Genomic DNA, 22,533 nt, shown 5'->3' on the forward strand with positions numbered 1-22,533 from the left:
CAGAGAAGAAAAATGCCAACATAAAATAATTAAAAACATACAAGTTTATTCTTGACTCAGTGATTTACATGCGCCAAATGCAGAAAAGGCAATGTTTGAAAGTAGCGAAAGAGCCATTTGAAAGCTAAGGATTAAATGGTTAGCTAAAAGCAATTAACAGATTGTTTAAAGAGTTAGAAAGACAGCTGAAATGAATCAATTAAATTGTTAGCTAAAAGTAATAAATACTTTGACAAAAGCACCTGATAAATTGTTTAAATGATAAAAGTAATGAATGAACAATATATATATTGTTAGCTAGTAACAGGTAATTGGTTCAAATGGTCAGTTAAATGAAATATTTAGCTTTATAATTAGTATAAATGGTTAGCTGGCAGTAATATAGCGTTAGCTAAAAGTACTAGTGCTATATAATGCTTTATGGTCAAAAGTATGTGGACATCCCTACAGATTTTAATGCACTGGCCTGTGTCATTTTTCCTGGTTTCAGTGAAATGTTAATGCCACAACATGCTTTATATTTTAAATATTAAAGTGCTTCATGTTACTTGTTTTTGATCCTTAAATATTCGTGTTTTTGTTTTAACTGTCACATATGAAAATCTCCAACTTCACAATCAAACATTACTAAGATGACTTTACCGTGTTTCTCTTTCCCGTATCCACAGATCTCACATGTGACACCAGGCTGGAGGCTGTGCTGAGGCGGCGGCAGGCAGACAGTCTTCACACAGTCGCTCTCCTTGGCGCACTTTCCATGTCTGGCCCTCAGCTTCAGCAGAGCTGCAGGATGGTTAACAAAGATTACACTTTAATCGGATTAAGGGTCAGTACTGAAGTATCTAAACTGCAAAAATAAAATTCAAGAAAGTCCTTAAGTCTTATGTCAGATAAATGAATAAATATATCAGGCACCAGGAGTTAAAGGACTCATCCTAATATACTATTTCATGACTTTTTTTTGAATGCAAAATGTTTATCTGCCTCTTGTTTGTCTGTAGTTTGGAAATGGAGCTGAGTTTACCTTTTATTACCTTTCTTTGTAATCCCCTTTCAATACATGTATTCAGTTTGATTGTTTCACTTAAACTAAGGTGTTTTTGAAGTCAAATATTTGAGTTTCAAGCATATTTATCTGTCTCTGTTTTGCAAACTAGCTAATTTCACCAATTAACATGATATTTTTTGGGAAGGGAGGGTTTTGCAGATGTGTTCGCACCAATATCATTGTTGAAGTTGCCTTCACTGTTGTCAAACCCCTCATGGATGAAGATTTCTTCAACCCCGAATCTTTGCTCCATAGTCGGGTTGCTCTCATTCAGGGCGTTTTTCCCCAAAGTGACGGAGAAGTGTTGCTGTTTGCTTTGAGAGCTGAAACACAAATTCTCAGGATAAGTTCATGTCTTAACATCTGCTGTGATTACAGCAATTGATCTCACTCCTTACCCATCAGGGAAGCAGTGGGCGGCTGTGAGGACCCAACAGTCAGAGATCAGACTCCCCCCGCACCGGAAAACCTTTTCCCCGGATCTGCTACGCCAAAATATGGCAGCCGTCCACGGGTGGGATTCCACAGTGGCAACTGTTCCTCCCACAATCTTCTCCTGCTTTCTGCTGGAGCGCTGACCACACGTCAGCTCTGAAAGATTAATCTAAGGTAAATTCTCAGACAGGAAAAAACATGAAAACGGGAATTAATAGCGAGGACTCACCTGTTTGTGGCTTAGTGGGTGATGGTGTAGGTGCAGCTGTAACAACAAGATCAGAGATGTTTTAAAAACCAGTGAGGCATGCACAGTGGACTAGATTTTCTTGAAACAATTAACCCCTGAAAGCCCAGATCTATCCACCTGAAAATGTATGAAAAAACTGCGAGGACAACATGAACTAGTAGGATTTTTGTGTTTTTTTGTGGCACATATTTGGTCTAGAGTCGCTCTGTTGGGAGCTGAACTCCGGTAAAGATCATTTGACTGACATGTTGTTCTTAAATGGCTGCGGTTACGTAGGTGACTTATCCACAAACACAAACTGGAATTAATTAGAATTAGAGGATCAGAGATTCAATGTTTTGTTTTTTTTTATTTCATCTTTATTTGACTTTTTTTCTTGCACCTTCTAATCTGCAGAAACAAGTGTAGTACTCTCTCATTGCTAATGTGACAAGCTACCTGGACATAGAGACCAACTTCATCCGCCATCACATTTTATATTTTTTTATTTTTTTATGCAGGAAAGTTCCTCTGGAGTCTCTCCGTTGGTAACTGATCATGCACCTGCAAAGACCCTGCTGGGCCAATCAAACTGCGCCCCTAGGTGGAGAATTTTTGGTATAAACTTGAAATAATACGTCTGAATGTCTGAACTTCATATGAACCTGTTCTAAAATCTGATCCATAAGAAATGCAACAAACGCTGCATTAAATTTAATCACAGTAGTAGTTTTAAGGGAGATTACACTCACGCAGCTTTAAGTCACAATGGGGAATATCACAATACTCCCACACCAGCTGATGGTTCTTCCAAACGTAACACCACGGGCGACGTCTGTAGTGAAGGTTTCTGAAAGAAGAAGAACAAGGCTTCCGTCAGACTGCACAACCCTCCAGCACAGAGTATTTGAAGTAAAGTTAATGCACTGGAAACATATTCTCTGCAGTATGAGTGATGAATGCATGAACACGCCACTGTTTGATTAATATGTGTTACTATGTCAGGACTATGAGTCAAATCTAATAAAATCCCAGAGCAGTAATTACTCCACAAACAGAAGAGTTACGCATGCGTTCTTAGTGTGACCCAGTTGCTGAAACGTGCCGCTAAAACCTAACAGAGCCAAAACAAATCTGTGTATGGATCCCCGATTAAAACCTACCTGCAGTAGTTGTGCCTCCCTGAGTTGACATCAGACGACAGGTACCTTCTTCTGGTGTCTAAATCCCACTGCTCACACGTTTGTCCACTGTGTGATTTAGACACAGTGCCTTTGTAGAACAACCCGACTCCCTCGTAGCAGTTCTCACTGTCCACTGAACAGACAGCAAAGAGGAAGAGGCTTAAAAACACTGAAAACATGAATGGAGCTTGGTGGGGGAAGTTCAGCTCCTCACCTGTTTCACAGTGGGTCCCTTCAAAGCCAGCAGCGCACACACAAAACATGTGTTCACCAGTCAGGAGGGAGGGGACAGATGTTCCTCCGTTGAGACAGATCTCACCTAGAACATGAAATGATGCACTTAGTGCTCAGCGAACAGAAACAAAGAGCTTCAGTCACTGTGGAGATTCTCACCTGAGCTTTCAAAGGAGTAGGAGAACGAAGAGGAAGATGATGAAGAGGAAAACGTGTGCCGTCTTCTATGTTTCAACAGACCCTAAAAGGATATTAAAAAAAAAAAAAAAGTCAGATGAAGTCTTATGAAGGATAATAAATGCTGGAAGTAAGTGCAGATAGAAAATCCTTACTGCATCGACTGCCAGAGCTACCAGCGTGAACACAAAGACACCAAAGCTTCTCTTCGTAATCATGTTGCTTCTCTCAGATCCAAACACAACACGGGCCTGGCTGCAGAGCGCTGAATGATTGTCTCCTCTTGGCTTCGCTCTGTTTACTTTTATGTGAGGCGGAGTCCTGATTGTCTGACAGATGTTTGGCACAGATTTGGCAGCTGCCTTCCCACTGGATTTGTTATGAAGAAATGTTTGAGGTCAAATAGATGAGTCACAGTTGTAATCATGAATTCCCAGGAAATCAAGAACTTCCTCCGCTCCTTTGTCCGGCTGGAGTTTAACAAATTATTCTGGATTATCACCAGTCTGGATCGGTGTTGTAGAAATTTAAGTCTTCAGCTTCCTTCAATACTAAGATAGATTCTAGCGAGAAACACAGACAGGTTATTATTAGTAAATTTACAATTACAATCAGTAACAAAATAAATCAAAAATACCCCCAGCACGTCAGTGTCCACACCCTGAGACACCTCAGCATCATCTCTTGAGCAACTGATATGACTGGATGGCCTAATAATGACCACAGAGGAAGAAATTGGTTTCGGCTGTTTTAATGGGTGTGTCTTTTATGTCAGGACACCGTCACTGAATACACATTGTCTTCAAGTCATTGTCTCACCGGAAAATAATATTTATCACAAGTCATAGTCCTCTTGCTGACTGAATCAGAGTGTCCTCCAGGATTTCCCCGCGTTTGCTGCGTTCATTTTACGAGCTGTCCAACGTCAAGAAACATGATGCTGCCACCACCATGCTTCACACTGGGGATAATGTGCTGTGTTTGATATCCAACAAAGCATCTAATCTAGTCAAAAAGCTCAATGTTGGTCTCATTACACCAATGAACCTTCTCTCGGTTGACTTTGGACTCTCCCATATGTTTTTGGAAGAACTTCGGCCAAGATTTAATTTCTCTTTGCCACGGTGCTACTCATTCGCTGTGGCATTGTTTTGATAAGTCTCTGCAATGTCACAAGATTTATTTCCATCCAGTGTTGCATTAATTTCTCACCAAGATCTTGTATTGATGATAGGAGAGTCTGACCACTGCACAAAGCCTTCTCCAGCACATTCCAAAGATTTTCAATGGGGTTAAAGTCTGGACTCTGTGGTGGCCAATCCACGTGAGGAAATTATGTCTCATGCTTCCTGAACCACTCTTTCACAATTTGAGCCCGATGAATCATGGCATTGTCATCTTGGAATATGACCCACATCCAGTAGTAGAATAACCAGGTCATTCAGTATATTCAGGTAGTCAGCTGACACATAATGTTGCTGAACCTAGACTTAACCAACTGCAGCAACCCCAGATCATAGCACTGCCCCCACAGGCTTGTACAGTAGGCACTAGGCATGATGGGTGCATCACTTCATCTGCCTCTCTTCTTACCCTGATGCCCCCATCAGACTACATGACCTTCTTCCATTGCTCCAGAGTCCAATCTTTACGCTCCCTAGCAAATTGAAGTCTTTTTCTGGCTTTTCCGGTTAGCCTCACTGATTAGTGGTTTTCAGTCCCAATCCCTTGGGAATGGAAATGCTCTTACTTTCATTATTAAACATAGCCCTGAGTTCCACTGTTGTTTTTCTTCAATTTGATTTCACCAAACGTTCAAGTGATTGCCAATCACAATCAGGATTTTTTTCTGACCACATTTCTTCCTCGAAGACGATGGTTCTCCACTATCCTTTCAGTTTTTAATAATGCGTTGGACAGTTCTTAACCCAATTTTAGTAGTTTCAACAATCTCCTTCGATGTTTTCTCTGCTTGATGCATGCCAATGATTTGACCCTTCTCAAACAAACTAACATCTTTTCCATGACCACGGAATGTGTCTTTAGATATGGTTGTTTAAGAAACGAGAAGCTACTCATTGCATCAGTTGGGGTTAAATAACTTGTTGCCAGCTGAAAGATAATCAGGCATGCAGTAATTATCCAATAGGAGGCTCGTACCTATTTGCTTAGTTAAATCCAGGTGGTGACTTTTTTTTTTTTTTTTTTTTTTTTTTTGCCAGGCAGTGTATAATACAAATCCAATTTTTAAGAAATTAATTGATGGAAAAAAGTAAATTTTATCTGTAAAGATTACATTTAATACTGTATAAAAAGTGAAATTTTTAAGGAGTAACCAGTTGGTCAGTGAGTCATTGTAACTATAGTTTATAATTCAACATGCAGTCAAGTTTGAATTTTTTGATACAAATTGAAAATCAATATTTCCAACAGATAATTAATTTTAAGATAATTATCCCTGTCGTGAATTTAAAGTACATTTTTAAAAAACTGTTTATCTTTGTTTTAGTTTGTGCAGTGTGACGCGTTCACCGGATGTCACTGTTGCGCCAGGAACACCCAGAGCTCATTTATCCTAACTGTGCCTGAAGCGTCCTCCATCCGCTGTCCACTTCGTGCAGGTGAAGGTGATGATGATGCTATGATGACGTGTTCATACCTGCGCCTGAATGTGTCACACGTGTCTGTATAAAAACACCTGGATCAGGTGAACGACGTAAAGAGCACGAAAGTAAATATGTACTTTAGGATCCCGGAAGTCAGGTTGTTTGGATCCTGGTTGGCTGATGCTGCCTTCGGTGGCCGTTGGAATTCGTGTGGAAACAAATGAACACAAGCGAGACTCACTTAGTTTTATTGTTTGTAATATTAATTTTATCATCTCATATACATGACATGTGACATACTGAGAATTTATATTTATATGTTATATATTTATACATAACAATGAATAAATAGTACAATAAGTGTTTGTATTTGATGACTAAGTTTCCTTTTTTCGTCATTGTTTTTATTTTGAGTTTGTTGAACGTAGAGAATTATTATTATTTAGAAAATTGTACAGAAATCATTGCTTACATTTACATTTTTTTGGTCTTTGTTTCACAAATTGAGTGTGTTTCTATCTGGTTTTCTTTGTACAATATTTCAGCTTCCTGCTTGTCCTGCACAAATTCCTGTTTATTTGCATATTGGCTACATATCATACTGACTACATGTAGTATAAGAGTGTATTGGTAATATTAATGTATTTATTTATTAAACAAACAAACAGTTGAGCATCTAATAAAACTCTTAAGCTGCGAGTAAAAGCTGCACCTGTTTGACTTGCGTTATTCCGAGCAGCGCATGAATGCAGCAGGAGCGCAGTGAGGCTGTGAGCGGTGGATGAGGGAGGTTATCCTGCTACCAAAGCGGATCCAGGCTGGAAGAGGTCTGTGACAGGAAAAAAAAAAAAAAAATGGGAAACACCGACACCAAACTTCACTTCAGGAAAGCGGTGATCCAGCTGACAACAAGAACTCAGGTCTGTTTTTAGAGTGAAACTCTGCAAGTGAAACAAAGAAACTGTCTGAGCTTTAATCGCAGCATGAGGAGATAAAGTTGGTTACCAGATGGCAGCATGCGTTGCAGCTCTGATCTCAGAAAGTAGACAGGAAACCCTTGAAATCCACTAGAATGACTTTACTGATGAGCACTTTCGTACGAACTTGAAACATATCTAATGAAACTCATTTTTTCTCGCAGTTTCTATGACGTTAGACACTCATTTTGGGTGGGGTAGATAAAATCTTCAGGTTAAAGCTGGAAACATTTGCATGCAGATTTTATATCTGATTCTTACTTTTGGAGGCTAAATGGGTTGATCGATTAATAGGTGTATCGAAAATGAATCAGCTGCTTTTTGAATATTCAATTAATCATTTGATCCTAATACTTCAACACTTCATTCTTCATGGTTTTACTGTCTGATAAGCAAGACATTTGAATCTAAATGATCTAAATGATTAATCAGCCGCCCCCCCAGAAAAACATGAATATTGACCATTTTAATTTGATAATAAACTTGAATTTCTCCAGGTTTCTCACTGTGGATCAGGCAAAACAAGTTGTTTATAGCTGTAATTTTATTTTGGTAGTTGCAGACCTAATGTGGGTTAGTGTGCTACATAAACTCTTCATGTTGAAGTTGGAGGCATTTATATCCAGATATGTATCTAATTCTTACATTTGGAACGTAAATGATCAGTTGATGAGATCGATTAGTCAGTTGAGGATTTATTTGTATGAAAAAGCAATTGGTCTTCTGAATAATTTGTCAAAAATAGTAAATACTTTGATAATAAAATAGAATTTCTTTAGATTTTTAACTGTGAATGGACCAAAATAAGACATTTACAGTTGTCTCTTATTTTCTGACAAACCAAACAATGTAACATACAGATGTTATTGCTATGTGGTTTTCAGCCCGTTGAAGCCTCTGACGACGCGTTCTGGGATCAGTTCTGGTCCGACTCCTCCACCACCGTCCAGGATATTTTCGCTCTGGTGCCAGCAGCAGAGATCAGAGCCGTCAGAGAGGAGTCTCCGTCAAACCTTGCAACCCTCTGCTACAAGGTAATGCTTGTTCACCAGGATTGATTGAAAATTACTCAAAACAGGAGTCAGTCTGGATTTGTTAGAGCAGAATCAGATTCAGTGTCTGGGTCAGTCTTCCATCTGAGCTGCTGAGAATAAAAAATATTTGTTCAGGTGTGTCCTTTAATTTTAAAATCTAGGGTTGGATGGGAAGCATCGACTACAGCCAACGACCTGTAGTAGGGGAAACAGGAAGAGAGCTACTGGGAAGCTAGGAGGAGCTACCAACTAGGAGACTATGAAGCTAAAATGTACTACTATTAGCTGCTAGGAAGAGCTACTATTAGCTGAGAGGCTAGGAAGCTAGTAGGAGGTACTATTAACTAGGAGGCTAGAAAGTTAGGAAGACATACTATTAGCTAAGAGGCTAAGAAGCTAGAAAGAGTGCTATTGGCTGGGAGACTAGAAAAACCCTAACCCTAGCTTTCTAGCCTCATAGCAGGTCTTCCGAAGACCCACTATTAGCGGCTACAATTAGCTATTATTAGCTGGGAGGCTAGGAAGCTAGCGTGAGCTACTATTAACTAGGAGGCTAGAAAGCTGTGAAGGCCTATTAGTTAGGAGGCTACAATGAACTACTATTAGCTGGGATGGTAGGAAGAGCTACTATTAGCTGAGAGGCTAGGAAGTTATGAAAAATACTATCAGCTGGGAGACTAGGAAGCTAGTAGGAGCTACTATTAACTAGGAGGCTAGAAAGTTAGGAAGATCTACTATTAGCTAAGAGGCTAAGAAGCTAGAAAAAGTACTATTGGCTGGGAGACTAGGAAGCTAGAAAGCTAGGAAACTAGGAAGACAGTCTTCCTAGCTTTCTAGCCTCCTAGTTAATAGTTGGCAGGCTAGGGAGCTAGGAAGAGCCACTGTTAGCTGTGAGGATGGAAAGCTAGGACAGGCTACTATTAGCTGGGAGGCTAGGCAGCAGAGAAGAGCTACTATTAGCTAGGAGCCTAATGCTCCCTGTACCACAACATGTGTGTTTTATCTTTGAAGCTCTGCAGGAAGTCTTGCTTCCTGTGTTGGTTGCTGCAGGCAGCGAGGCTCCTGAGTGACTTTTTTACAGCAGCTTTTGTCCATCCTGGAAACAGTCGTGGATAAAGGAATGCAGCTGTTTGTTGTTCTCACACTTTCAGCACAAAGGTTAAAGGTCATTTACATAAGGACAGGAGAGAAGCAGCATCAGTTTGTCTAAACCAGGAACTCTTTCTAAAAGTGAAAAACTGACTGTGGATGAGCAGCAACGATATTTGGAAGGGCGTCACATTTAGATTTAGTTTCTGACTAATTTTCCCAGTTTATGAGTTTTAGTCATATTTGACATATTGTTTTGTGAGTTTTAGGGAAGCTGGTTTATTTCTCGTGACAGCAACACGAAAGGCGACCGACTCGAATCACAGCTTCACTTTTTATATATTTCTTTTTATTGTTTCACATGTGGCATCAGACCAGGAGCGGTTAGATTTACTGAAACCACCAAATAACTCACTCAATCAATCACTAATTCTCCCAAAGGCAAACCGCAAACCTCCTCACTCTGAAAAATATTGACCTAGATTCCAAATTGGCTTCTATACAGCATTAGGAAACTTACCAAAACCTAAACGTGTGCGGACGAGCATCAACAAATACTCTTAAGTGTGAGTCTCTATAAGGGAGGTGCAAAGCTAGCATGACACACACACAGCAGACACATTAGGGGGAAATCCAACAAATGAATTCAGATTATCTGGAAATATCCTTCAAGACGCATTTGCTTCAGTTTCATAAATTATTATTTTATAGCTTCCTTTAGGGTTTTTTGATCACACTAGAGGTGCTGTAGAGGAGTGTGTTCAGGAGCATGCTCCCGCAGATGTTTTACTGTTGATGCTCTGATCAACATCTGGTCATGGTAATGCATGAGGAAGCACAGCAAACATGCCAAAAAAGATAAGAGATATGAAGACTGCTACACTCTATAGATTAATAGTTATAGCTTCAACAAATATGATCAACTATAGATGATTGCAAAACATGGAGATTTTAAGTATTTATTTGTTGTAAGTAAGAGTAAACTCTTTCTGACAACGTTATCGACAAAACTATTGAAAACTGCACATTCTTAATGGATAAGATTCAATAAAGGTTTAATCTTAAAAAGAAAAGCATATAACGTGTTTGGTAGACATCCCAGATATTTAAATAATGTTTCTTCTCAGGCAGTGGAGAGGCTGGTCCAGTGCGCCGACTCCGGCTGCCCCTCAGATAGAGAGCGTCAGATCGTGGTGAACTGCACCCGCCTCCTCACCCGAATCTTGCCCTACATCTTTGAGGATGCCGACTGGAGAGGCTTCTTTTGGTCCACCGTCCCCGGAGCTGGCAGAGCAGGGGTACGACTCTAATTCAAAAGAAGGTTTTAACACTAGTTTGTGACCACACAACATTAAATGTGAAGGCTTGTCAGTGCTTGCAGCGCTGGAGGTTATATTTATAAGACTTTATAAGACTTCACAGTGAAGCTGGTGAAAGATGTTTGTTATTTGCGTGAGGAAGTAAAGCTACTGTTTTATTCACAGGAAATAATTCACCGACATGAGTGCTGCTCAGGAACAAATGAAACATCAAATTGTCCTGTGAATTGATTCTCAGGAGCAGGAGAAGGCTCCTATCTGTCTGTAGGCCGTTTGTAGAGTTTAATCTGTCAGCTCTGCAGATATCTGAGGACCTGAGGCCCTTTGATATTTCCAGCCATAATAATCTGCACTGGTTAGAAGTGGTGAGGTCTGAGTGTAAGATGAGACAGCTGTCGATGCTGTGGAGGTCTTTGACTAAAGCCAGCCTCCCCCTGTTTCCCCTAACGACTGCTGGGTCTCTGGTTACCTGGTCGGCAGGAGACCCAGGTCCAAACACTGCCCATATTGTATCTCACCCTCGTCCTGGCCAGCTGTTGAATTAAAGAGGGATTGAATGTCCCTTCATGAAACTGTGGGACTGAAGTAAAGTGCAGTGCAACCGTTGTTTGTAGTCGTATGAATTCAGTTTGTGATTCTGCAAGGAAATACTGTCACTGATTAAATTTGAAGACAAGAAACCTGTAAAACTGAGTGATATGAACTAAACCAGTAGTTAAGGCGGTGACATAAACATCAGTACTTGCTGATTTCTTGTATAGATTGTATCATTTGCTTTATCCCAGAGAGTCACATGAGAAAATTCAGTTAGTTTAGCTTAGCACAGAGACTGGAAATAAGGGAAAATAGTTAGCCTAGCTGTGTTCAGCAGCAGGGAGATCCACTCTGTAACAGCTCTAACGCTCACAAATGAAGTAGTTTTTCTTTAAACTCGAAAAAGAACACCATTTTTGGTTTTACGGGTAGCTCTGTTTTGCAGCAGTTCAAGCTAGCTGTGTCACATAGACTGACTGTCAAAAATGGACGCATCTCCGCTTCCCCCCATTGGTCAAACTGACGCTATTATCTCGTGGATACGGGCAGTACCATCTTGACATGTTGAATATTTTGAGTAGTTGTAGTTAAACTATTAGCATTAGCCTAATTTAGCCTCACAAATTCTATTGAATTGAGCTATTTTAGCCTAAAGAATATCTTTAGCTGCTATTTTAGCCTAAACAAGATAACATCAGCTGCTGATTTAGATGCTATAAGATGTCCTTTGGCACTATGTTATGTGCTATGTTAACTTAACTGCCTACATTAGCTTCAATAAGGTACAATTACCTGCAAATTTAGCCTAAGCAAGATACATCCTTAACGTCCTGGTACCAAAGTACCAGTTTTTGTAACATCCTAAACATAAGTATGTAAGATGAACCAGTATCGCAGCAGTTAGAGCCTTTATATTGTGGTGTGCAATGCCTTTAAATGCACTTGACAACAATATGTATTCTACATGGCAACACAAAACACTACATCAACAATGTACAAACAATCATACAGCAGAAGCACCCTGATGCCGTAACCAGTCTCTTTATTCTCCAGCGTTTGGATGAAGATGCTGACGATGATCAAGCTCGGCCACTGGCTGAGTCCCTGCTGCAGGCCATTGCTGACCTTCTCTTCTGTCCGGATTTCACTGTCCAGAGTCGCAAGAAGAGCAGCCAGGTGAGTCCACCTCCCTCAGTACATATAGAAGCTATACGGAAATGGCAGATGTTGTTTGTCAAGAACTGGCTTTAATAGACTCTATAAAACGACTCAACAAAGGGACAGAGTAGATTCTCTTGGCGTACATCTGTTTGTTGCTGACAGTTGGTTGTTAGTGGACATTTGTATATCCAAGTAAAACAATCGTAACATAACAAAATTTCTAATATATGGATGGCGCTAGATTATCTTGCTATCGCTGCTCTCTATTTGAAAACAAAATGGCATCAATGATGCTGTCGCTCTGTCCGGGTTCACCCGATGCTCTAAGCCCGCTATCACCATGGTAAAATTTGGCAGTAGGAACCAAAGTGGTGGATGACGTTTGCGTCATATGTTGATCAGCTGTATCGGTCTCTCCCATTGGTCATTGCCTCAAATGGAAGTTCAACTTGGTGTCTACCCACTTTGTTCCCACCGAGGTTTTTCCCCATCATCGCTACAAGTTACTGAATTTCATGAACAATACAATACTCTTGTCTTGTCACTGCTAACCTGTGTGTGCAAACCTTAGTCTCTAGACTATTCAATCATAAGTGACCATGCTGTGGTGCTAAGACCTAAATGCTAACATTTGAATATGCTGACATGCTACATTCATAAAATTCGCCATGGTCAATGTCTTAGCATGTTTTTAGTAATTAGCGCTAAACACAAAGAACATGTCTCTTCTGGATATTCAGTCTTAAAATTAAGTAAAATAATTGTACAAGTTGAAACATTGGTGTTTATGTAACACAATTTACAGGTATTTGGTTATTTGGAGACCTTGACTATCAGTTTCAAAAGTACCATGCCCCATGCTAGGCTGCTAGCTTAGCAAACAACATAATTAAGAGTGAGCTATGGCCATCAGCACCCAGCTAAGCTTAGCTAATACTAAGCTAGTCTAACCACATCCAGACTGCAGCTTTGCACTTAACACAGTGATTTCAAACTTATTATTTCAGTCTTTCAGTAACAAGAAATAATTCCCAAAATGCTGGAGTTATTCCTTAAACAATCTTTAAACAAATTTGTTTTAGCTCTGATGTCAGGCCTTTGCTGCTCTTATAAATAGGTAAGTCCCTGTTATTAAACCATGTGGCGGCACCAGCTAACTCCGTTATCTCATTCACATAACCTTCTCAGGCGTTAGCTTGAGTTAATGAGTGACTTCCTGGCACAGAGAGGGAGGAGTGGCTATGTTTGAACAGGGTACACACTTCTTAACTGTGCTCAGCAAACACTTACTGCGTAGACTGGGAGGTGATCTGTGCTACAGTTGAATCACTTTGAGCTGCTACCGGAGGATATGTTAACTGAAACTGGAAAATGTGGAAAATGGCCAGCGGCTGTCGTTTGTTCCCACCTATCTCTGTGATCTGTGAAGCATGTGAAACACATTACTGAAAGGAAGCTGAGCGTTATATTGAGCTTTCACTAACCAGCCCAGATTTTAATAATTGTAGGTCAAAAGCTCCTTTGTGAGTTAAGAAATGACAACCATGTCCTAAAATAAGAAATGAGTTGGTCATTTAAATTGTGCAACTTCAAAGGCAAATAAATCTGATTAGTAGGAGCTGTGTCACTGTTTACTTAAGATTTTGTAAAATAAACTGTATGGAAGACATAAAGTTTTACTTCATCCAGTTTCTCCAGTATGAAACTTGTTACCCTGTGTTCCTTTGTGACCTCTCAGACTATTATCCGTCTTGCTTTTGGAGTGATCTTTGTTGGGTAGACAGTCGTCTTAAATCACCTCTGTTTGTTCACAATTTATCTGAATTCCAAAGTCTTTAGAGATTGGTTTGTAACCTTTCCCAGTCTGATGAGCAATAAATCTACAGGAAGTCCTCAGGAAGCTCTTTTGTCTTCCACAAACGTGTGTTGTGAACATCAGACTGTGACCAATCCCTTATTTTTTTAAACAGGCACTGAACAACACCTGAGTCTCATTACTCTTTAGCACATATGGACTTTAATTTGGCTTTGAAATTAACTTGTAATCCTAGATGTGCACTTACTTATGCACCTCACATATATGTAATACTGGCTCATTTTCCTAAACAAATGCAGAAGCATTATATTTCATAATTTTTCAATAATTTCAACAAAACCGTCGTAGACACTTATCTCGATTCTCTAATGACGTGACCAGGAAGGAATAACTTTAAATACGCATACACCTTACTGAACTTTACACCGATGAACTTTACTGAGCTGTGGCTTGGTGCCCTTTGCTGTCATCTTACTTTTGTAGGAACAATGGTAGCACCTTGTTCCATCTATTCATAAAGCTGTAGTTATCTGTGCCGAGGTGTCGCATCCCGATATTGTCAGCAGAGTCCACTTGTTGAATCACATGGTGGAAGTAGGTGTGAACACAATCCCACTGCTCTGTTAGAACTTTAGCTTAGATATTTATTTTTTGTTCATCCTATGTCCTGGGTTTTGACCATGTATGAAATGTTTCAGATGCTGTTCAGACCTGGTTAATTGAATGGTCCGATTGCTAGATACAGTTAAATTGAATATTTTCTCAATCACCGGTGTCTTTATTTGCCTGTATTACCAAAGATTATGGTGTGTATGGAAGCTTCAAAATTATAATCTGAGTTTGTTCATTTAAATTTAATATCTCACTCTATATCTTTTGATAATTCTGATTTGACATTGGTTGTCGATCAATTACTAGTGCATTTCATTTCAAACTCGACTTTAACTATTGCCAGTTCAACTCTTATGTCACTGCGGTCACAGGACTTGTTCACTCTTGTCCCTGCTGCAGGATATAGAGGACATGCGATCCATAGACAGCTGTGAGTACATCTGGGAGGCCGGTGTGGGCTTCGCTCAGTCGCCTCCTCTTAATTACGTCCACGACCTGAACAGGTGAGACTGCAGCATGATCACAGTCATTTATTTGTGTGTTTAGCATCGTTTTATGACACACTGGGGACACATTTGAGTGATGTGATCTCAGACCACATGTGAGGGTGGTCTAGGACACATTTGACCTCATTTATTTGGTAGTGTGAACACACAATGAGTCCTGGGTCACATTAAAGACCACCTACTCAACAGGGGTGATCTGTGGAAGTTTAACTCATTCATTCAGAAAAAGACACACAACCACTATTATAAACGATCACCTGAAAAGGCAAAAGCATCGTGTAAGTATAAGATGATAAAATATCAACTGGTGGTGTATAAGGAGCAGCGTGGAGTTAAGGTGAGTACGGAAACTTCCAGGTTTCAGTTATAATCTAAACTTTGTCTCTACAATAACTAACATCAGGGTCAATTAATAAATAACGTGTGTGATTTCAGTGAGAGAAAGAGACATTACAGCTTGTTCCAAAATATGGATTAACGATTATGGGACGCATGTGGACACATACAGACTTTTTAATGTACAGCCTTGGTTTAGAGTGACTCAAGCCCATTAAAGTTCAGACAGGTGAAGATCTGAGAAGACAAATGGCTCTGGTATACACCAATCATCCCATGAACACAGTATTTCAGGAACGCCTCAAGAAAATGTGTTTGACCTGATTAGACTATAGAGATTTAGAGGATTGTTTTGTTGTCATGTGTTTTTAGGACGGAGCTGCTGAAGTTGCTACTCACCTGCTTCTCTGAAGCTATGTACCTTCCTCCTTCCTCTGAAAGCAAAATCCTCAATCCCTGGGTCTCCTTCTTCTGCTCCTCAGAAAACAGGTAATACATAGCCACATGAAGGTCAAGTAATCTAACCCTTGCAATCAAAAGAAGTTGATACATTACAGCATTACAACAACTAAGAACAAAACTGTACTTGGGCAGATTGGGTACTTTCAATCAATTGGATAGTCCCCCAACCGATAAGAGCCATTTGTTACAAATTGAACTCCATGGTTCTCAGATGACGTGTATGACTACTCTCTGTTACTCTTCCGTCTTTCACAACATAAAAACCTGCCTGAAATATGGAGAGACTCCATACATTAACCTTTTTGGGTGGAGGAAGCCAGTCTGGCTTCCAAGATATATCCCAGCTGTCTTTGGTATAGGTTGCCAGTTTATGACGGGGGCAAAACACAGATGGTGGCTAATTTCTATGTTAAGTAGACTTTGAAAGCAACAAGGAGCTACAGGCTGTTTTATTTGCGTCCTCATTTCACTACAATCTCTACGACACAGGTGAACAAGTTAGCATGGTCCACAGAGACACAAAAGACACATTGATAAATCAGGTTGAAGGTTAAGTTGGCTGGAATATTTCCCTGCTAATATGTTAATTGTTAGCATGTAGCTGCCAGCACTGCTACAACCACACAGCTCCGACTGACCTCCGTCTGTCCTTCACTGCTTCACCCAGACATGCTCTGCCTCTGTTCACCTCCCTGCTCAATGTGGTGTGTGCCTACGATCCCGTGGGCTACGGCATCCCCTACAACCACCTGCTGTTCTCCGACTACCGGGAGCAGCTGGTGGAGCAAGCGGCCCAGATCCTTATCGTCACCCTGGAGCACGAGGGTGGGTCGGCCGCCAGCGCCGCCCTCCAGGCCCTGGACACCTCTGCATGCCCCTCATCTGAAGAGGAACAAGAGGTATTTAAGGCAGAAAAGAATTCATCGATTATGTCATTTTTAACTTTATACTAATGAAAATTCAAATGGTCTTTTTCTTTTCAGCCTACTCGACCTGATAACCTGTTTGTGAATTATCTCTCGAGGATACACCGAGAAGAGGTACTAAGAAATAGCCGTTGTATAGCCATGGATAGGACGATGAGATGTTTGATTGGTGTCTTTCTGGTCATCAGGACTTGAGCTTCATCCTCAGAGGGCTGGCTCGGCTGCTCAACAACCCTCTGACCCAGACTTACCTGCCCCGATCCACAAAGAAGATCCAGTTCCACCAGGAGTTGCTGATCCTCTTCTGGAAGTTCTGTGACTTGAACAAGGTGAGAGGTTTCTACCAGTGAAGCTATGGGACGGGGAAACAACGTCTTAGTTACTCATCTGAGTTAGTTGTTGCAGGATCGGAGGGCTTTAATACGGGGGGTACTAGTAAGTCCTGGATATCTTTGCTGGAGCATAATCTGTTACCAACGGAGAGACTCTAGACCAACTTTACTCCAGAAAACATTTGTAGGCAGTGAAGTTTGTCTGGCTTCCAGGCTATCAGACTGTTGAATGGTGGTATTCTGTTGAGAGAGGTGTGTGGCAGACAGTAACGGCGCTAAGTCAAAACAAAAACTAATCTAGCTCTCCATGTGAAAGAGTTAAATAGGATAGAAGACTTAAAGCTTTTATCTCACTGACCTGTTTATGTGTTTTAGAAATTCCTGTTCTTTGTGCTGAAGAGCAGTGATGTGTTGGACATGCTGGTTCCCATCCTCTTCTACCTGAACGATGCCAGAGCAGATCAGTGTGAGTCATTAATAGCTTGTGTGTGCTTATTAGACAAAATGGATGATTACTGAAAACACAGTGCTCTGATCTACAGCTCGCGTGGGCCTCATGCACATCGGCGTGTTCATCCTGCTGCTGTTGAGCGGAGAGAGGAACTTTGGTGTCCGTCTGAACAAGCCATTCACTCTTCATGTCCCCATGGACATCTCCGTCTTCACAGGAACCCATGCTGACCTGCTCGTCGTGGTGAGAAGCTGCCACAAGTCATACCCTTACTGCATTTTAAATTTTAGTGTTCAACAGTGATAATCTAAAATGCAGTGGATTCAACAGCTTTCACTATAATTATTCCCTTTATTTCTTCATCTTTAGATCTTCCACAAAATCATCACCAGTGGACACCAGCGTCTCCAGCCTCTCTTTGACTGCCTGCTCACTATAATAGTGAACAGTGAGTATCAAAGCTGAAGTGCTGCCCCCTGGTGGAGGAGCAGAAGAGCTGCAGAGCTTCCCTAGGATTCTGGTTTGACTTTTTGTGCCTCCACAGTTTCGCCTTACCTGAAAAGCCTGTCCATGGTGGCGGCCAACAAACTGCTCCACCTGCTGGAAGTGTTCTCGACACCTTGGTTCCTCTTCTGTGCCCCACAGAACCACCACCTGGTCTTCTTCCTGCTGGAGGTCTGCAACAACATCATCCAGTATCAATTTGACGGTGAGAAGATGCAAACTCACTGGTGTAGCACTCTGCAGGCCACTACGTAGTGAAAACCTGAACTAATCCTTCACAGGTAACTGCAACCTGGTGTACACCATCATCCGAAAGCGAAGTGTCTTCCACCAGCTGGCCAACCTGCTGTCGGACATGGCGTCTATTCAGAGGGCCCTGCAGAGGAAGAGGAAGAAGTCTGGCATCTCCAAGACTGACTCTACTGAGAACGAGTTCATGCAGGGCTCCAGACCTGCAGTACCTGCTGAGCCCGGAACACTGAAAGCCAGCTTAGAGGCCACTCCAGGTAAGAAGTCCACAAAACTATTCTCTCAGTTTATTTTTTATTCTGGTGAGAAGATTAATATGCCAGTGATGAATGATGACCCAACTGAATGAAATTGTGATTTAAAACAACCAGTGTGTGACAAAAAATGAGACAGATAACCATAAAAAATGCAACATAAGTAAAAAGAAACACATTGTGGCTGCAAAAAGATGCTAAACAAGGTCAAAAAGAGGCACAATGACCACAAAGAGACGCAAAGTGGCCCTAAAAAGATTCTAAAAGACAGACAGAACGACACAAATTCCAAAAACAACAATAAAAAGAAACAAAATAATCAAAAACGAGATGCAGTATTACTGCTATAGACACAAAGTGGCTATAAAAAGATGCTAAACGACCTCAAAGACGGGCAGAACGACACAAAACGACCAAAGAGAGACGCAAAACGACTACAAATCTACTCAGATAGACCAGAATGAGAAAAAATGAGACACAAAAAAGGGCTCAACATGATAAATAGTCTCCACTTATAAAGGGTTTTTCTACCTTAGTGGTTCTCAAAGTGCTCACACCAATGGTGGAAGCTGCTGTTCAAGCTTAGTTGCCATTTGGAACAGCTTTAGGGGCAATGTCTTGCCCAAGGATACTGTGGCTGGCCTTCAGTTGACCAGGGATTTCACCGCCAACTCTCCGATTAGTGGACAACCCACTCTACCACCTGACCAACAGCCCAAATAACTGCAGAGTTGAAAGATGACCATAGAGAGACTTTACAGCTTGTTCCAGAATATGTATTATCTCCCCAAGTCATGACGCACACAAAACTCTTCTATCAGCTGCAGAACAATATTCTACTGATTACTTGAACAAGCTGTTTATTTACATACAGAGAAACTGAGATCAGATCTTAAGTGCTGGCTGGGGACACATGTGGAGATGCATTTTAATACCAGGTGTGACCACAGATTCAATCTCCATGCTGACTGGCTGAAGCTTCAACGTAGAGTCTTAGCAATATTCCCCAAACCTCAATTATGTCTCAAGACTCCTTTGTCACATCAATGGTTGTTCCTAAACATACTTCTTCCCTTCAAGGTAAAACAGGTCATGCTGTCTGTTGCAGGAATCGATAAGATAACAGAGAAGTCTCAAGTGAGTGAAGATGGGACGTTGGTCGTTGTGCCACAGTCAGACTCTACTCAGGCGCCTGCCGCCAGCGACACAGAGTCCAGCTCGGAGAAAGACCATGAGGTACACCTGATAGCTCATCACTCACACTCTGTGTTTAAGGGTTCCTTCCTGCCACTCAGGTGTTTTATTCTGCTGTCAGGCCTACAAAGCTGAGTCCGAAGCAACGAGGAGTCGGCTATCAAGTATCTCGTCAATGGCGACCTGGACCGCTAATCCAGACTGGGTAAGAAACGTCCTTCCTGCTGCGTATTTATGTTCCGTGAGGATGTTTCTTTCATCCTCCTCCATCATCTACCTGTTCTCAGGTGTTGTCATGGAAGTCCAAACTTCCTCTGCAGACGATCATGAGGCTGCTGCAAGTTTTGGTGCCTCAGGTGGAGAAGATCTGCATTGACAAGTAAGCCAGCCGCCGCGATTGTTGATTCTCTTTGTTTGCTTGTGAATCGTACCACACTCAACAGAAGTCAAAGTTTCAGGCAGTGTTCATTTCATCAACTATGATTCAGATTGTTTAAGATTATTTAGATTCAGATAACTGGTATTCAGATCACTTGATTCGGGTTATTTGTACTCAGATTTCATGGATTTAGATCATTAGGATTGAAATTATTTGGATTCAGAATATTTCGATAAAGATTACTTAATTTAGATTACTTGATTCGGGTTATTTCAAATTCATATCCCCTGGATTTAGGTTACTTAGGATTCATAATATTTTGATTCAGGATATTTTGATTCAGATTGCTCGATGCGGATTATCTGTACACAGATTATTTGGATTCAAATTACTTCGATTCAGAATACTTGGATTCAGTTTACTTCAGTCAGATTACTTGTATTCAGTTTAGTTGTATTCAGATTATGTGTAGTCAGATTATTTGTATTCAGATTATGTGTAGTCAGATTATTTGTATTCGGATTATTTAGATTCAAATTACTTTGTTTGGGTTGTTTTGTATTTTTATCACTTGCATTCACTTTACTTGATTCAGATTATTTGAATTCAGTTTACTCCATTCAGTTTATTTCTGATTCATGTCACTTGGATCAGACTTGGACTCAGGGTATTCTGACTCCGATTTCTTGGATTTAGATTCAGATTACTTACATTACATTGTATTCAATTTTCAGGGGTTTGACAGATGAGTCAGAAATCCTCAAGTTCCTTCAGCATGGCACACTCGTCGGCCTCCTGCCCGTCCCTCACCCCATCCTCATCAGGAAGTATCAAGCCAACGCCGGCACGGCAGCGTGGTTCCGCACATACATGTGGGGAGTCATATACTTACGGTAAAAAAAAAAAAAAAAAAAACATCCGCTAGATAAACATGTAAACACTATGCATTTCAGTCTTAATCTTTTGGTTTTGACTTTTAATTGTGTCTTGTTTTTCCTCTTTGACTCATGTTGCCACAGCAACCTAGATCCTCCCATCTGGTACGACACCGACATAAGGCTGTTCGAGATCCAGAGGATTTAACAACAAGATCTAAAGGTTTACTTACAATGCAGAGGACCATTTCTTTCTTCCTAAATACTTAATACTTTCTTCCTTCCTTAAGTTAATATATTACCTGTATCATGGACAGCTGAAGGTCATTAAATCTGATCGACTCTGATATCAATTATGTTGCCATGTCTCAGTGTGTGTGGTTTCTGTGACTGATGGGAAGTCTCCATGTCTTTCCTTTCCATACAGAGTGTGTCAAACTCCTTGCTACATATAGTAAACAGTCCAGACTCTGTGCTTCAGCACATTTAACCTGAAATAAAATAATGGATTCGGCATCAAAGAGACTAGCATTACTTTGAGAAGCTTTGAGATTATAAACCTGTGTGGCAGATAAAGGCAGGACTGGGCTGTTTGCGGGCTTGTTATGCTATTCTGATAAAGTGGGATATTTTTAAATGAAGCACAAAATGCTGCCAACTAAACACAAAATCTCTAGAAACATGATCTGAGAGACAAAGAGCAACTAGGAAGAGGTACAACACACATTAAAAAACAACTAAAGAAGACACAAAATGACTCGACAGACACAGAAAATGACTAGATAGAGAGACAAAATGATTAAAAAGAGACAGATTTACTAGAAAGAGACATAAAATGACTAGGCAGGGACAAAAAAAAATACTAGAAAGATGCTGAGACCTTAACTGCACTTCTTTATTAAGACCTCTCCTGACTTATAATAATAACATTTATTTATTCATCGTGCACTTTTTAAAGTTAAAGATCACACACTACATCTAAAAACAATACTAATATTAATTACTATGTAACTATTTTTGGTAACATCAATGAATGTTTTAATTATTTAGGTGAAAACTGCTTCCTGCAATCACTAAACATTCAATAAATACAAAACATTTAAAAACATGTTTTAAATAGATTTTTGAAGGTGATGTGAACAATTACTTTCAATTGGCGTTGACAGGCGGTGTATGGAGCAGGAGCATAATAGGCCTACTCTTAATTAATATAAGTAAAACCCCTTTACATCTTTTATACCTAACATGCGTGTTCCTTGAACTTACCTTTTTATTATTGTGCTGGCCTAGCGCCGGGCGGAAGGGTTTGTCAGCAGGAGAAGAGGACCGTGAATGCAAAAGTTACACGTTACATACAAGAAATGTGTTAAATGTGAGAAATTTAAGGCAGAAGACGTTCATAATCTGGAAGAAATGGCGGCGACCGGAGGACAGTAATAGTATGACAATGAGCGCAACGGAGGATGCTGGTGCTGCCTTCAAGACGCAACGGGAATATCGTAATTATCACGACAAGGAACACAACTCAACTCTGGAAAAAAAAAGGTCTTTAATCTCAGAGTTTCCGAGATATATATGCTATATGCTATTTGTAGGCCTATCACTCGGCA

The 22,533-nt window shown here is 40.6% G+C and overlaps 2 protein-coding genes across 3 annotated transcripts; one reads left to right on the forward strand and one right to left on the reverse strand.

The window, feature by feature from the left end:
* Positions 1 to 24: 24 nt before the first annotated feature.
* LOC311504911 (urokinase-type plasminogen activator-like) lies at positions 25 to 3,818 on the reverse strand. 2 transcript variants are annotated; one of them, XM_084568251.1, is made up of 9 exons: positions 3,463 to 3,814; positions 3,290 to 3,371; positions 3,111 to 3,215; positions 2,876 to 3,029; positions 2,465 to 2,562; positions 1,713 to 1,748; positions 1,447 to 1,639; positions 1,220 to 1,371; positions 25 to 783 (listed from the first exon to the last, which is right to left on the reverse strand). In XM_084568251.1, the coding sequence occupies exons 1-9, from the start codon at positions 3,523 to 3,525 to the stop codon at positions 590 to 592; spliced, it is 1,077 nt and encodes a 358-aa protein (XP_084424377.1). In that variant the 5' UTR covers positions 3,526 to 3,814; the 3' UTR covers positions 25 to 589. The 2 variants fall into 2 exon arrangements, with proteins under 2 accessions (XP_084424377.1, XP_084424376.1); XM_084568250.1 differs by having other exon boundaries at positions 2,876 to 3,215; positions 3,463 to 3,818.
* A 2,841-nt stretch (positions 3,819 to 6,659) lies between these two features.
* Positions 6,660 to 21,271, forward strand: LOC311504289 (protein HID1-like; the record flags this gene model as incomplete). The annotated part of the gene is made up of 19 exons (XM_084567308.1): positions 6,660 to 6,683; positions 7,775 to 7,924; positions 10,141 to 10,311; positions 11,920 to 12,042; positions 14,855 to 14,958; positions 15,670 to 15,786; positions 16,427 to 16,658; positions 16,743 to 16,799; positions 16,874 to 17,014; positions 17,393 to 17,483; positions 17,560 to 17,711; positions 17,838 to 17,916; positions 18,013 to 18,177; positions 18,254 to 18,478; positions 19,584 to 19,711; positions 19,791 to 19,874; positions 19,957 to 20,048; positions 20,783 to 20,941; positions 21,068 to 21,271. 19 exons carry the CDS (start codon positions 6,660 to 6,662, stop codon positions 21,129 to 21,131), a joined length of 2,358 nt encoding a protein of 785 aa, XP_084423434.1. The 3' UTR covers positions 21,132 to 21,271.
* Between the last annotated feature and the right edge of the window lie 1,262 nt (positions 21,272 to 22,533).

Source organism: Chelon labrosus (genome assembly GCF_963514085.1).
Source record: "Chelon labrosus genome assembly, chromosome: 19".
NCBI classification, from domain to species: domain Eukaryota; kingdom Metazoa; phylum Chordata; class Actinopteri; order Mugiliformes; family Mugilidae; genus Chelon; species Chelon labrosus.